This window comes from Cervus canadensis, chromosome 27 (assembly GCF_019320065.1).
Source record: "Cervus canadensis isolate Bull #8, Minnesota chromosome 27, ASM1932006v1, whole genome shotgun sequence".
Taxonomy (NCBI): domain Eukaryota; kingdom Metazoa; phylum Chordata; class Mammalia; order Artiodactyla; family Cervidae; genus Cervus; species Cervus canadensis.
The window spans coordinates 26,685,983-26,703,662 of NC_057412.1; the positions used below are offsets into that span (position 1 = coordinate 26,685,983).

General features: G+C 37.3%; 1 protein-coding gene across 1 annotated transcript in view; it reads right to left on the bottom strand.

Annotated features, from left to right (window-relative positions):
- GBE1 (1,4-alpha-glucan branching enzyme 1) overlaps positions 1-17,680 on the bottom strand; it is a 290,909-nt gene that overhangs the window by 185,530 nt on the left and 87,699 nt on the right. Inside the window, exon 3 of the mRNA XM_043448921.1 lies at positions 860-975. Within this exon, the coding sequence (XP_043304856.1) occupies positions 860-975 (116 nt within the window). The remainder of the gene's footprint in view (positions 1-859; positions 976-17,680) is intronic.

Sequence of the window (17,680 nt, forward strand, 5' to 3'; positions counted from 1 at the left end):
CTTATTTTAACTCTGGTTAATACTGTTAAATAACAAATGCCAATAAAAATATAAGTCAGTTACAGGACTTAGTGCTAAATGTGATGAATGCTGTTTATGTCCAAGGAGGGGAAAGAAAGGGACATGGAAACATTATATGTTTATTTTAGCAATGGGCTAAAATCAAGGAAATGTTAAAGGATCTGGATAGCCTTTTACATAATCAGATCTGTAATCTGTAGTCCAGATTTGGGACCCACCATTGAGGAGACTAGAGAAGTCACTGTGTTGGCCCTGTACACGCTGAATGCAGAGCTACGTAGTCAGCCAAAGAGAGGACAAATAGAGGACAGGCAGTCCTAGGCTAATTCAAGGGGCTTAACCGAGGAGAAGAGGACAAACCAGAGCCCTGAAATCAAAGAGCAGAGAAAGACCAAGAAAAATCACATTCCCAAAAGGTATGGGTCTCCAACACAGTATTGCCTCATTCATGTGGCTCATCAAAAAATCAATTATATCAAGTGTGTCTTCACAGGTAAAAATTCTCTGCTCGGCTGATGTGAAGACAGGTTTCATTTTTTTAAATCAAACTTTCTGTTTCCCAGGCTGAACTTTGGTAATTATTCAGTCATTCTAAAAGATTTCCAAAGTTGATAACAATATAACTAGTAAGTTCATTATCTTACCAATCAAACAGTTCCCGTCTAACATATTCCAATTTGCTGATGACTTCTCTTAAATTTTCCTCTATTTAAAAATTTACACTGTTTCTCCTATAATTATCAAGCATCAGTTTACATTTTAACATTTTAAATCAAACTCTGCAAACAGGACAAAAAGAAAACAGTAAGCTCGAATGAAAACACGAGGGAGAAAATACCTTTAGTTTGGATCCATGAGGTACTAAGACAGATCTAGCCTGCTTTGGTGGGATATACAGCTCCCATTTTCCAAAATCCAGTCTTTTATATGGGTATGAAAATGGGTTCCAATCATCTGAAATACAATAAGGAAGATCAGTTAAAAACTAATATTTGATAAATTTCCAAGTATAATATACTGCCTACTTATACAGAATCAAATTACCTAAAAAACATTGCTTCTAAGGTGTTAAACAAAATATTAATCATTTAGAAAAAGCAAGTTATGCTTGTGCTGAGGTGCTTCAGTCATGTCCAACTCTGCAATGCTATGGACTACAGCCCACCAGGTCCTCTGTCCATGGGGTTTCCGAGGTAAGGATGCTGGCGAGGGTTGTCATTTCCTTCTCCAGGGGATCTTCCTGAAGTGTGAAGTCGCTCAGTCGTGTCCATCTCTTTGTTACCCCATGGACTGTAGCCCACCAGGCTCCTCTGTCCATGGGATTCTCCAAGCAAGAATACTGGAGTGGGTTGCCATTTCCTTCTCCAGGGGATCTTCCCAACCCAGGGATCAAACCCAGGTGTCCCGCATTGCAGGCAGATGCTTTATCCTCTGAGCCACCAGGGAAGCCTGGTCTTCCTGAACCAGGAATGAAAGCCACATCTCTTATGTCTCCTGCATTGGCAGGTGGGTTCTTTACTACTAGTGCCAACTGGGAAGCCCTTTGCCTTTTGTATCTGAAAACTAAAATTACAACACATTTTCCATTGCACTTTCAATTCTATTTGATCAATAAACAGGATGATGGGCCCCTTTTCAAGAAACACCATCAACAAAAGGAGATAATAAGAAAAAATAGAAATGCATTCTATGCAATTAGCTAAGATACATGTCATGGTAGAAAAAAGTGATGAAAAATTATTAAAATCATATTAACTAAATCCACAAGTGTGTATCAGAACTGAGTTAAAATCTAAAGAAATGCCTCAAACAAGAAAGGTAGAAGCCTATAAACTATAAGAGCCAAAAGAGAGGTGGACTGAAGATGCTGAAAGAAAGCCAAAATGAACAAAAGACCATAAACACATGGAAATTTAACATGCGCTAGAGGTGGCACTATAAATCCACAAGTAAAGGACATACTGTGTAATAAGTTGTACCGAAATAATTGGTTATCTTTATGAGAAAAAAAAACAAATCTCTACTTAATAATATACTGAAGAATGAAGATATAATGCTTTAAATATAATGCTTAAATATAATAGATAAAACTGTAAAATTTTTAGAAGAAAAAAACAGGAAAATGTATTTACAATATTGAGTTTGTAAGTGTTTTTAAACAAGACACAGAAGCATGCACACTCATACACACACACAGAAAACCTTAAGGAAAAGCCTAATAAAGTTGACTACAAAAATTACACACTTATCTTCATACATAGATAAATAGAATGACAAATTATCAACTGGGAAACTATATGTCTAATGAATATTATCAAGAAACAACATCCAAAATACATGAAGATCTATGAATCAATGGGAAAAAGAAAACAAACCAATACAAAAATCAATAGAGATATTCACGGGAGGACATATGAGTGACCAATAAACATACAATGATGCTCAGGCTCACTCATAATTAAGAATATGAAGCAAAAATAGAAAAAGAAAAATGAGAATGTCAAACATCAAATTCTATTGTGATTTCCACTGAATAGAGGAAAGAGAACATAGGAAGCTTTAATAATATCTGTAATGTTTTATTTTTTAGGGTAGGTGGTGTATAGTGAGATGTGTATCACGTTTTCCCCTATTTGTTTATGCTTGAAATATTTCACTGTTTAAAAAAAACGTAAGCAACCTTGTGATGCCATGCACTGTAGTGCTATGAAATTAGATTCTCAATTGAGGAGATAAGAAAAACAACAGGAAACTTGTTTTATTCCATGGTTTCTTCTTTTACACGCCAACACTTTCACCACATGTGCCTGAAGGTTTTCACTCTCTGCCAATCTGAATGTTACAGGTAGAGTGGGAGGAAGAAACAACATTTTAAACAGATCCTTCTAAACATTTTCCACTCCCCCTCAGAAGACAACCTGAAAATATCTAAAGGCGGTTTATCTTCAGGAACAGCTCAATAAGCTCTGTGCTATTATACTCTCCTGCCCCTAAAACATCAAATACGTATTTCATCTGTTTATAATGTGACATTCCTTTAACACAGTAAAGGCTTTCGGGCATAATTGGGGCAGGGAGCTTGAAATATGAATATCTAGGTAGTACAGCGCTTTATACATTTACTGAATTTCTTTTTAAGCTAATCACTTAAGACAATTAATAAACTTAAGACATGCAGCAGATCTTTTCCTGGTTAGTTAGATTTGAAAATAAAGGGTACAGTTCATTAGTTCATTCATTCATTCATTAAATACGTATTGAGTGTTTAATGTAGGCCCTGCTCAACGCCAAACTGAAAATTAGTGTTCAGAATGACAGTCGTATTTCATCCAGAAAAGGTTAAATTAAGTAACAGCACACCAAAATGATAGTAAAATACATAATATAGGATCCTCTAAAAATTCAACTATAAATAAGATTGTTACTTTGAAAGTGAAGCTTTAAATATATAGGAAATTTTCATATGCAGATTTACTTAAAAGCTTTACTCAATAATGCAAAAATAAATGTGGTTTTGAATATTTGTTTTTGAATATCAGTTCAAATAGTTCTTTAGCTTGCAGTCACTTGAGTTTTAAAGATCTATTTAAATGGATAATGCTTTAATATTTGTATAAAGAAAACTATTTTTACTGAATAACATTTTCCTTTCAGAGTGTCTCAATTTCCTAACATACATGTTGATTATTTCTAACCCTACACTGTAAAAAAAAATGCTTTTTCTATCATTTTAAGAGCTTATTAGCACATCTGCTCTTCATGGAAATTCAGGTGTTAACTTCTACTACAGGTACATTTTTCTTGACGAACCCCAAACTTCAATGAAAAATCTGGACTACCTTCACATATACTCCAAAAGAAAACCCATCTACCACCCATCATAAGCAATGCAGAATATACTAAAAGTTTCATAAGGGAGAGAGAGGGGAAGGTTTGCAAAGGGCATACATGCATGAAACAACTTCAGGTTTTTGCACTGGACAGTTGTCTCCCACATAAATACCTCTTCAGCCACACCACCAGTCTTTTATCTCCTTAATTCCTTCTCCAATCACTGTTCAGCCCTGAATTTTCCTTTCTGTTCCTCTTTTATTAAACACAATTGCTTCTTTCCATTTGAAAAATGGACACCGATCAAACTAACCACTTCTACTGTACTGCAGGCATATGAAAGATTCTCTTCTAATAAAATCAGTTTATCCTTAAAATGATTTTCTAAAAAATAGCTAATAAGTGGAACTTTTCTCTACAAGATATAGATATCTAAGGTCCAGGAACATAAAAGTCAGAAAAATCATTGGATTTGGATCTGTTCTCACAAACTCAACATTAAACCCTTAGATAAGAAAGAAGGAACTACTACCATTAAGGTATATTTAGGTATGACTGTGGGAACTAACTGTGGAAGTACACAATTAAAAATAGGTAAATAAACATTAAAAATCCAATGACTGGTATAAAAATATTAAGTAAAATTGAATGTTTTGTTTTTAAATGAAATTTGCTTTAGAAAAACACAGGTGGCAAAATAATGAGTTCAAGGATACATTTTGGGGCAATTTATGTCTTATGAAATATCATGAGAGTTTACTCCTGAAAATAACTGAAAGTAATATGAATAATGATAAATAAAAGTTAAAGTAATAGAAGTGGTTTAAGTAATATAAATAATGATCATTCTAAGGCATATTAGATATATCTAAAGTACATACTTTTAGAACAAGACTACTCATTTTTCATTTTAATCCTCTGTGAGTTTATATCCTGAATCCATAAGATAGAATTAATTTTAATTAAGACAATGCTGATAGTCTGTGTCTCTATGTAGGCCTCAGGATAGGACCAAAAACATCCCATCACCACCTGTGACAATGATTTGCTTCTCTATGAAGCACAGAACTACATATTGAGAGTTCTGTAATTCAGTGGTTCTCAAGCTTTAGTTCATGTCAGGATCACTTGTTAAATCAGATTGGACTGTTTAAAACAGACTACTGGACCCCACCTTCAGAGTTTTTTGACTCAATATATATGAAGTGTGGTCTAGTAATCTGCATGTCCAACAAGTCCGTGGGTGATACTGACGCTGCTAGCTGAGGGTGCATGTACGTGCAAGCTAAGTGGCTTCAGCTGTGTCTGACTCTTTGCCAACCTATGGACTGTAGACCGCCAGGCTCAGGGACCACACTGGAAATCAACTTCACGGTTCAGTTACTGACTTCAGGTGTTCTCTGCTCACAGCTTTGGGACTGATTTTCTAGATTAAGTTAGATTTATAGATTAAAATCATTTTATAAATCAGTAGCTCAAGGAAATTATGAAATAGAAATTATCATTAATAATACTTTAAAGCAAATATTACTCACACGAAACCTAGAATTTGGGATTGACTAACATTGTAAAACCCAGAAGGATGACCAGTGAAATGAAGATTATAGAACAGACCTGAGACATTAAGGAATCTGAATGTGTTCACGTCAGGGAATAAACTTTACAATTTGAACATGAAAAGATAACATACATTAAGATGAGTATTCAATATATTGTTATAAGGGTCTACAGATAATGTTTCCTAAAATATTCTCACTAAGAGACTGCATGATTAAAATGTATGGGCAATTTTAATCAGAAAATAAATAAAAACCTTGAAGGCTTCTACCTAGAAAAGTAATATCAACACTTTTAAGTATTAACATATCAAGTCACCTTCCTTTCTATGAGTCATTACCTGCCATAAGCTAGACATTGCTAGATTTAAGGATTAGGAACCCCTAAAGCAATGTATGGGGCTTCCCTGCTGGCTCAGACAGTAAAGAAACTGCCTGCAATGCGGGAGACCCAGGTTCAATCCCTGGGTCAGGAAGATCTCCCTGGAGAAGGGAATGCTACCCACCCCAGTATTCTTGACGGGAGAATTCCACGGACAGAGGAGCCTGGGGTCACAAAGAATCAACATGACTGAGAAACAAATACTTTGACTTCCACTTTCAAAGCAATATGTATATATTATTCTAGTTTTGGTATTTTAAGAACATGTTTCCCACTTGCATAAATTATTTTATTAAAACATATTCTAAGACTTTCAATGATTATCAACTTTGAATAACTTGATACATTTTAAAAGCAAACATTTAAGCAAGTATTGTATTACTAACAGGCTGAAATTCATCACTGTATTTTACCATGCAAAAGATTCTATTTGTCCATAGACTCAAAGCCAGCAGACAAATTTAAATCGAGATATGGAAAAGAAACGACATGATACACAGTTTAATATGAACCGCAAACACACATTCGGCACAAGCAATCAAACATTAACTAAGGTCATCGCATCAGGCACACAAACTCTATATTTATCTCAAGCCCAACAACCTTTCTTTTTCTAATGTAATAATCCTCACATAAAATTCTTAAATGTCAGCCTTCTTCAAATATTCCCAAACACTTTAACTCACAGTAAAGTATTTCTGTTCGTCAGCACTTAGCCACCTCATTTCTGAAGAGTTTTTGAGTTTAATATATATCTTCCTTATGGGCTTTCCTTATGGCTCAGAGGGTAAAAAATCTGCCTGCAGTGGGGGAGAACTGAGTTCAACCCCTGGGTTGGGAAGATCCCCTGGAGGAGGGCATGGCTGGCAACCCACTCCAGTATTCTTGCCTGGAGAATCCCCCTGAAAAGAGGAGCCTGGTAGGCCACAGTCCATGGGGTCGCAAAGAGTCAGACACAGCTGAACGACTAAGCACATGCCTGGTTGAAATGGCCCCAACTTACTATGCAGAGCCTTTGATGCAAATGCCAACGAGCTGAAGAATGTGGTCCACACTTGGGCCAACCCCTGCTGTAAGCAGGCCTCACTGAGCAGTGAGGTAAGGTCCCCAGTGGATGCAGCAGATAATATATCAGATCTAATGTAAGGCTAGTACTAGCCTGTATGACAGATATGGGTCACTTCGAACCTAAGTGGATATCCTTCACATCATAAGTTATTAAGTATTTGGAATATCACCTCCTTAAAGCAGGTAAACAGGCTTCCTCATCATACAATGTTGTTTAATTGTTTCAAGCTTCGAGCTTCATCTCATGTAGAATTTACATGGATTTGTAACGCAAATGGTTTGTCATAACAGAAGTTATAGGACTTCTCTCATGTAAAGGCAGTATCTAGTCTGTTTCCAAGAAGTCATAAGATTCAGAACTGGAACTTCATTGCCCTTACCCAGAATCACAGAAGGACCACATAATTTTTGGAGGTGGATAAGAGCTATCCTGGCATACAACTCTGTGCTGTTTAATCTCCTCTTCCCCTCTCTCCAGATCATTCTTCCCCTGGGATCTGAATCTGAAAATCACCAAATTTCTGCTGGCAGCTACCACCCTGGAAATAACCTGAAGAACTCCAGCATTACTTAATAGGGGAAACTGCTCTTTACATACATTAGTTTAGGACAGCTGTGGTTCTCAAGAACATAATCTAGAATATGTCAAATACCACTAATTTCAGAAACAAGGAGACAGTAATATCTAGTTATTTTAAAGAAGAATAAAAAAGAAAAGAAAAAAATAAATATAAAAAATAAATAAAGAAGAATAGTGCTCAGTCCTGTGATATGTAGCTTTCCGGTAATTAGGGAATGGATTAAATTATCTAGAATTTCACTTACCACACTGTTCTTAAAGGCACACATAGAAGAAAAGGTCTCCAAGAACAACAACAACAAAAAATAGTGTGGCAAAAGTGAGTTTTAAATATAATTAACTATCTTTTTTATAGGAATGGTATTTATGTTATGATACATTTACAAAAGAAAGAAGGTGATAAATGAATATACAGTTGATCCTTTATATCAGAGAGTTCTATATCAGATTCAACCAAACAAGAATTAAAAATATTAGGGGAAACATTCCAGAAAATTCCAAAAAGCAAAACTTGACTTTACCATGCCCTGCCAAATATTCACATAGCATTTACATGGTATTAGGTATTATAAGTAATCTACAGATGATTTAAAGAATACAGGAGGATTACAGAAGCTATATGCAAATGTGCTGTGCTTAGCCGCTCAGTCGTGTCTGGCTCTTTGTGACCCCGTGGACTGTAGCCCGCCAGGGCCCTCTGTCCGTGGGGATTCTCCAGGCAAGAGTACTGGAGTGGAATGCCATGCCCTTCTCCAGGGGATCTTCCCAACCCAGGGATCGAACCAAGGTCTCCCACATTGCAGGTGGATTCTTCATTGCCTGAGCCACCAGGGAAGCTCGATACTTCTATTATATAGTATATGCAAATACTACACCATTTTATAAGGGAGTTGAACATCCTCAGATTTTGGTATACGCAGGTGGCGGAGGCCCCAGAACCAATCCACCAAGGATGAAAGGATGACTGTATGTAGTCACGATTTCACAAAGCATGAAAATCTATGAATAGAAATGGTCAAGTATATAAAGAGGGAAAACACAGATTAGTTTGATAGGACTGTAACTTGCTTTATTTTGACTGTAAGGCCAGGAAAACAATTCATAAAATTAGAATATTTAATAAAGCAAAAGCGGGGAATAAGAAAAAAGAAAAGTCTCTTAAGATGGAAACAAATGGAACCTATGTGATGGAATTTGGATGTGGGGTCTTTGGGAGGTAGTCAGGTTATAAAGAAGGGTAGAATCTTCATGAGTGGAATTAGTATCTGTATAAAAGTAATTCCCCCCTCCCCCAAAAAAGAAATCCCAAAAAGATCACTCCTCTCTTCTACCAAATGAGGATTCCTCAAAGGAAGGACTGCAGCCTATGAAACAGGAAGAGAACCCTCAACAGACACTGAATCTGCCAGCACCTTGATCTTGGACTTCCCAGACTTCAGATCACTAAGAAATAAATGTTTTGTGTATATATATATATATATACCACCCAGCCTGTAGTATTTTGTTAATAGCAGCCTAAACAGACCAAGACAAAGCTCATCTCTGCTTTTCCATATATGAGGAAATTTCATAACAAAAATGTAAAAGCATATGTTATGAGGTCTCCATGAACAAGTATTTGTCCAAATCTCTTTCCTTGCAATGGACTGTAAAAAGTGATCTTATCAGCCAAACGGTCTAAGATTTTAGTTTATTTATTGTTCTAAACACAAATTAACAAACTGCTTTCCGATAAGCAGTTCCAGTTCATACTCCCACCAGCAGCATATGAGAATAGTCAACTATCCATATCCTCAACAGCACTGGGGATTATAGTTTTTAATAACAAGGCATCCCCTGCCTTGCTCAACCAGGATTCACTAAGAGAATTAAGATCGAATGCCCTACAGATCCACTGTATGCAATAAATTAACTTCTCTTCAACACATCTTAGGATAGTACTTGTTATGTACTACACTTGAGAGAAAACAGGCATTCAAATAATTTTCTGTGTTTTATGGATCAGAGTCAGAACCAGCATAAGAAAAGTTGCCTCTCCTTATTGTCCTAGTGGTAACAGATGGCTTTGATAACCAGTGTTTTCATTTCTTTTCAAAACAAGTTACCATTATAAGGTCTTATATTCTCTTTAATCCTATTTTTATTTGGGAGAAATTGAGTCATGGATATTATATTTTCTTTTAAACTTTTTCATTTAGTTCTCAGTTCAATTCAGTTGCTCAGTGGTGTCCAACTCTTTGAGACCCCATTGACTGTATCATGCCAGGCTTCCCTGTCAATCACCAACTCCTGGAGTTTGCTGAAACTCACGTCCATCAAGTAGGTGATGCCATCCAACCATCTTATCCTCTGTCATCACCTTCTCCTCCTGCATTCAATTTTTCCCAGCATCAGAGTCTTTTCCAACGAACCAGTTCTTCGCATCAGGTGGCCAAAGTATTGGAACTTCAGCTTTAGCATCAATCCTTCCAATGGATATTCGGGTTGATTTCCTTTAGGATTGACTGGTTGGATCTCCTTGCAGTTCAAGGGACCATCAAGAGGTTTCTCCAATGCCACAGTTCAAAAGCATCAACTCTTTGGTGCTCAGCTTTCTTTATGGTCCAGCTCTCACATCCATACATGACTAATGAATTAGTCATGACTAATGAATCCATACATGGATTAGATCTGATTTTATCAAAATATAATAATGTGGTATTCTTTATGGTCTAATACAATGGTAATCAATTCAGTTACTGATTTACTGTGCTGTGTTCAATTGCTCATCCTTGTTGAACTCTTTACGATCCTATAGACTGTAGCCCGCCAGGCTTCTCTGTTCATGGGATTCTCCAGGCAAAAATACTGGAGTGGGCTGCCATCTCCTCCAGGGGATCTTAGACCCAGGGATTGAACTGGCATCTCCCTTGTCTCCTGCATTGGCAGGCAGATTCTAAACCACTGAGCCACCTGGGAAGCCCTGGCTATTTATTTACCAATCTATTTATTTTTATCACTATAAACCATTCAGTTATCTCAAAATAGATATTTTGAAGAACTCCAGCATAGAAACTATACAAAACATGTAAAAGCAAAGCTGTTTTGCTTTTTCTTGAAGTTCTCCTACCTAGCTCGACCCCTCTTCACATCTTTTTCTCTCTCTCAGAGCTTATCACTCAGAACTCCATTCTAAAATGTGTGCCAATATATGATCTATCTTTGCAGATCTTCCACAGACCCTTAAAACATGCCTTTTCTTTTCTTTTCCAATTATCCATTTAATTTTAGTTTATTTCATCCATTACAAGTTAAGAATATGTTATTTCGTGACAATTGGATCTGAAAATGTATTCAGCTTCTAACAACTCTTACCATCTATGCTTGACCGAAAGCAAATATTATTTGGGATCTAAGGATAAAGGACTTTATTCATGTTGTGACTTATATTACTGATCTCTATGCCATTTTACCAAGTTTGTTTTTGGTCTGAATTTGACTCCTTTTATTTTGTAAACTTTCAGTGACAGTAAAGCAGAGAGAAACTAACAGTTAAAACTGAGAAGAAATACAGGATTTGCTTAGGAAGAATGCAAAATGGAACAAAATAGGAAGCAGAAAGAATGGCAGAGAGGTACTAATGCGATATGGTCAATCATCAGCAAAGGTCCTCCCATGTGCCAAGAAGGGGTCTCAATTATGTTTTAACTGGCTAGTACACTACTGTATCCCTCCATGTCAATGAACATCTGGAGTTTAGTTGGAAGGCTCACTCATCAACACTTATTTCAGTTTATAGTGTATCACTATCAATTGCAATCTAATCTATTTATGACTTCCCCAGAAGCCATAAGTTGATTTGACTTTAGGAACTCTTTTCTGCATCCTAAAACACAATCTTTCATCTTAGGTTGTTCCACTTGAACCAGTCTCTGGTGTGAGGGCACAAGAGAGGCCTATAGGCATCAGGAAATCAATTATATAAGTCTCCCTGCTAACCCTATAGCCACTTATGAAACTATTTCAATGAAAGTAAAATATTTTCTAACATGGCTAGCAATGTAACAGAAATAAACCCATGTGTCAAACATCAATTGATTTTCAACAAGGGTGACCAAGACCATTCAATGGGAGAAAATCGTCTTTGTAAGAAATAGAGCTAGGACAACTAGGTTTCCACACACAAAAAGACATATTTGGACTCCTATTTTAAAACATATACAGAACTAACCCAAATGAATCAAGTAATTAAATGTAAGAGCTAAAACGAGAAAACTCTTAAAAGAAAACACAAGGATAAATCTGGGGGACCTCAGTTCTCTAACACAGCACAAGAACTATAAGTGACCAAAAAAAAAAAAAAAACTGATAAATGGGACTCCTTCAAAACTAAAAAGTTTGTGTGTCAAAGGGTACCACCAAAAAAGTGAAAAGAGGGACTTCCCTGGTGGTCCAGCGGTGAGACTCCATGTACCCCATGCAGGGGAGAGGAGGTTCTATCCCTGGTCGGGAGTCTAAGGTTGGGGAAATAAGATCCTGCATACCATGGGAAAAAGAAAGTGAAAAGACATGGGGAAAAGATCCTGCATGCATGGGAAAAAGAAAAAAGAAAGTGAAAAGACAATTCACAGAATGGGAGAAAATATTTGCCAATCATACATCTGATAGGGGACCTAAGTCTAGAATATACAAGAAACACTTATAGCTCAGTGTCCTGGTGGCTCAGATGGTAAAGAATCTGCCCACAATGGAGGAGACCCCGGTTTAACCCCTGGGTCAGGAAGATCCCAGGGAGATGGGAAGGAAATACTGGAGAAGGAAATGGCTACCCACTCCAGTATTCTTGCCTGGAGAATCCCATGGACAGAGAAGCCTGGTGGGTTACAGTCCATGGGATCACAAAGAGTCATACACGACTGAGTGACTAACACACACACTAAAAAGACAACACAATTTTTTAAATGTGCAAATGATCCAAATAGACATTTCTATAAGGAAGATGTGGAAATGTCTAATAAGCACATTAAAAAGATGCTCAACTTTATTAGTCATTAGGAAAATGCAAATTAGTAATATAAGATACTATTTCATTCATACTATGATGGCAATAGCCAAAAAGATGGATAATTATTGCCAAGGATGTGGAGAAAGTGGAAACCTCATGTGAATGTGGGGATGCAAAACAGTGCTGACACCTTGGGCAACAGTCTGGGTGTCCCCCAAAACAACAGAGCTGCCATTTTGACCCAGCAATCCCACCCCTATTTATAAACACAAGCCATATGTCCACACAATAACTTGTGTATGAATGTTCACAGCAGCATTACCCATGATAGTCAAAAAGTGAAAACAACACAAATGTCCGTCAACAAATAAATGGATAAACAAAATGTTGCATATCCACATAATGGAATATTATTTTGCCACAAAAAGGAATGAAGTACTGATACACACTATTACATGGAAGCTTGAAAACATTGCTAAGTGAAAAACACCAGTCATAAAAGACTACATATTATCTGATTCCATTTATATGAAAAATTCAGGATAAGAAAATTTATAAAGACAGAGAAAGTGGTTGCTTAAGCCTAAAAAAAAGGATGGGGAAATTCTGAGATGGTAGCTAAATGGTACAGGGTTCCCTTTGAGATAATGACAATATTCTAAAACTCACTGTGGTTATGGTGTACAGCTGTTTCAATAATGAAATTGTACACTTTAAATAGGTTAGTTGTGTGATATGTGAATTGTATGTCAATAAAGCTGTTGAAAAATAAAAGTATTTTAAAGGTCAGGTAGCCTTTATCTGTTCATTCCTATTGAGCTTTTGAGTTAGACAAAAATTAGGTTCCATCAGAGATATTGTAAAGGGAAAGATCACAAAGGGAGACATATATAAAAATTTAATACTGCAAAGATATCTTGGTCAATAAGTAGACTCAAGAGTCTAGGTGGATAGTTGAAAACTTCTCTTAAGAGAAAATAATTAATTGCTTCAAGGCTTTGAAAAAGTAGAATAACTTGACCATATTAGATGCTGTGGGGGGGTATGCTTTTAAGCAAATAAAAATTTATATCTTCTTCTGGGGCCCAGACTATTAGTAGTTTTATGAGTGACCATCAGTCAAACTGTTGCTGCTAACGTAAGAATTTACCCTGGGCTCTGAAAGAGTCCTATAAGGAAGAGAAATCTAAAACTATCATACAATCTACTCCCTTAAGAAGGAAAAAAAAAAGGTAGGGGGAGTTTGGTCTGAGTAGAGGCTGACTCAAAATTAATGATATAGGAAGGAAGAGTTTTATTATGATAGAAGCAATTCAAGTGATTAAAGTAACAAAAAATAGGATGACTGTGTCACGGATGGCAGAAGCAGTAGTTATGGATTATCCTGTGAGGAAAAGGAGCTTTGATTTTTTCTTGTTAAAGCTTATTCTTGATTTTTCTCTTTATTTTTATCTGTTTTCAATGATTTTAGCTCATTCTGAGGTTTTCAAACCTTCTCTCTCTTCGGGTTCTTCACTCTCAGCATTCAAACATTGTGAAGTGAGGTATTTGCTAATTCTGAAATAACCTCAAAGACAATGAAGAAAACCTCTCTCTTGGTCCAAGTCATCCTTTGGTTCTCCTGCACTGACAGCCCAATTTCTTAACCCCTATCTCTACTTCCTTATATCTTTTCATCCCCTAAGATTGTTCTGAAATACTTTGGCAAAGGTCAACAGCAATCTCCAACACTTTAATCCCAACCGTTCTTTTCAGACTTCAACTTCCATGAGCTTTCAGTGACATTTGAAACTCTTGGTCACTCCATTTTTGGCGTCAGTGATACCCATCTCAGTTATTTCCCTTAAGCCACACAATGAAGATGGGGAGGAAAAACAGGGAATGTACTTGAAAGCTATATCAGAGTGAAGATTGAGAAGAAACATGGTTTTCGGTTATTTAGGGGTGAAAGACAGTGTTAACTGAAAAAGAATAGGGACTACAGAAGTGGGAGAGGAATTTTTGTTGCGGTAGTTCAAGCACTAAGTTGTGTCCAACTCTTTGCGAACCCATGGACTATAGTACTTCAGGCTCCTCTGTCATCCACCACCTCCTGAGGTTTGCTCAAATTCGTGTCCACTGAGTCAGGGATGCTATCTAACCATCTCATCATCTTGTCCACTTCTCCTTTTGCTTTCATTCTTTCCCATCATAAGGTCTTTTCCAAAATGAGTAGGCTCTTTGCATCAGGCAGCCAAAGTATTGGAGCTTTAGCTTCAGGATCAGTTCTTCCAACGAATATTTAGGGCTGATTTCCTTTAAGATTGACTGGTTTGATCTCCCTGCAGTCCAAAGAACTTTCAAGAGTCTTCTCCAGAACCACAATTTGAAAGTATCAATTCTTCTGTGCTCAGCCTTCTTTATAGACCAGCTCTCGCATCCATTGGGCTTCCCTGACAGCGACTCAGTGACTAAACCACCACCTCACATCCATACATGACTACTGGAAAAACCATAGCTTTGATTTATGGACCTTTGTCAGTGATGCCTCTGCTTTTTAATATGATATCTAGGTTTGCCATGGCTTTTGTTCCAAGGAACAAGCATCTTTTAATTTCATGGTTGCAGTCACCATTGGCAGTGATTATGAGTCCATGAAAAGAAAATCTGACACTGCTTCTACTTTTTCCCCTTCTACTTGCCATGAAGCGACAAATCCTTCATGCAACATGCTGGGATCTTAGTTTTTTGAATGCTGACTTTCAAACCAGCTTCTTCAGACTCATCTTTCACTGTCATCAAGAAGCTCTTTAGTTCCTCTTCATTTTTTGCCATTAGAGTGGTGTCATCTGCATATCTGAGTTTGTAGATATTTCTACAATATTTCCAGTTTAAGAGTCATTCAGCCTGGCATTTTGCATGATATACTCTGCATAGACAAACCTACACAGCACATTAAAAAGTAGAGACATTACTTTGCTGACAAAGCTATGGTTTTTCCAAAGTATGGATAGTCTAAGCTATGATTTTTCCAGTAGTCATGTATGTATGTGAGAGTTGGACCATAAAGAAGGCTGAGTGCTGAAGAACTGGTGCTTTCAAACTGGTGCTGGAGAAGACTTTTGAGAGTCCCTTGGACTGCAAGGAGATCCAACGAGTCCATCCTAAAGCAAATCAGTCCTGAATATTCATTAGAAGGACTGATGCTGAAGCTGAAGCTCCAATACTTTGGCCACCTGATACGAACAGCCAACTCACTGGAAAAGACCCGGATGCTGGGAAAGATTGATAGCAGGAGGAGAAGTGGGCAACAGAGGATGAGATGCTTGGATGGTCTCATCAACTCAATGGACTTGAATTTGAGCAAACTCTAGCAGCTAGTGAAGGATGGAGAAACCTGGCATGGTACAGTCCATGGGGTAGTAAAAAGTCAGACACAACTAAGCAACTGAAAAACAACTCTGCATAGAAGTTAAATAAGCAGGGTGACAAAGAAAGCCTTGTACTCCTTTCCAAATTTTGACCCAGTCTGTTGTCCCGTGTCCAATTCTAACTGTTGCCTCATGACCTGCATACAGGTTTTTTAGAATACAGAAGAGAATCACACCATCTATTACTGCAGAAAGGTCAAGTAAGAAAAGTAGGGGAGGGGCTGTTTAATGGGGAAAAACATGTTCATAACTATATTATTATTTACATTATTATTATTTCTATTACTTCTCTACCACATTTTTTCTTACCACAAAAGAGAAGTATCTTCTCTGTACAATAAAAACCAAAAAAATATAAATAAAAAGGTCAGTAAAAGCACTCATAAATCCAACCTCCTTTACTTTAACATCTTAGTTTAAAGCTTTTCATTTTTTCACTACTTCAGTATTTATATACACAGACATATTCATTTCCATAACGTCAATTGTATACACAAATATGCATTAATGTGCTTAGTCACTCAGTCGTGTCTGACTGTGCGACCCCATGGACTGTAGCCCACCAGGTTCCTCTGTCTGTCGGGATTCTCGGGGAAAGAATACTGAAGTGGATTGTCATTCCCCTCTCCAGGGGATCTTCCTAATCCAGGGATCAAACCAGTGTCTCTTATGCCTAACCTGCATTGACAGGCGGGATCTTTACCACTAACGCCACCTTAATGTCAATTCTATACACAGATATGCATTAATACATATATACAAATTTTTTAACTTACAGTTTTGTATCCTTTTCTACATGCTACCTGGTCAACATTACCCGTCAGCACATATTCATTTACCATAGCAGTTCCCCAACATGATTGCTTTTAAAAGTTAGGAATCAATAGACCCCACACTAGATCCTTGAATCAGACCCAGGTATAGAGCTGTACATTCAAAAAGTTTCCTAATTGTGTGCTATGCACATAGAGGTTTGGTAACCAATAATTTACAACATCGTTCCAGGAACTGGAGGAAAATTAAGACAGGGATCTTCTTTAGTTTTCAGTTTATTTAAGGAAGGAAAGGGTTGAGCAACTTCATATGCAGAGAAAAAGGAAACAGCAAAAAGAAAGGCTGACAGGACAGACATCAATAGACAGATTTACTATTTTGAGGAAGCAAAGAGAAAGGATTCAACATATAGATTCACGACATCAACTTCCACTACTAACTTTTCAAAGTATATGGGAAGGATGAAGACAGCTACAGAGATCTTTTTAGGGAAATGGTTTGGATGCTGAAATTTTCCTTTCTGCGGTCTTCTATTTTCCTTGAAAAGTAAAAGCAAGTATTATACTAATGGAAAATGAGGAGGCAGGAAATGAAGGATTCTGCAAGGGGTGGTGAATCTGAAGTATTATAGCTACTGTGGAGGATGTAAGAAAGAGCTGCCTGGGCATGTGCAAGGGATTGCTGTAGAGTGTTAGTGGCCTTGAACCCAAGAAGCAGCAGTTCATATGGCTGCGTGATTTTCCTCATGGCGGCTAGAAGCTGCGCAGGAGCAGAGAAATCAGACAATTCGATGTGGGCAACACTGCAGATTTATAAGGTGACTGCAGTAGAAGGTCAAGGTTCAAGGGAGAGAAAACACCCGGAAGAGAAAGGTTGGAGAGATTTCAACGGGGATCTAAAATAGACATCAACGGCACAGACGTGTCAGAAAGCATCGTGGACTTAGACGTCATGTTCAGTCTGGAATAACTGGTATCATGGAGTCTAGAACCAGGAAATGCTGCTACAGCAATCTTTGTACCATTTACACAACAAATGTTCATAACGCTTTACAATATTTCCCCTGTCCCTCAT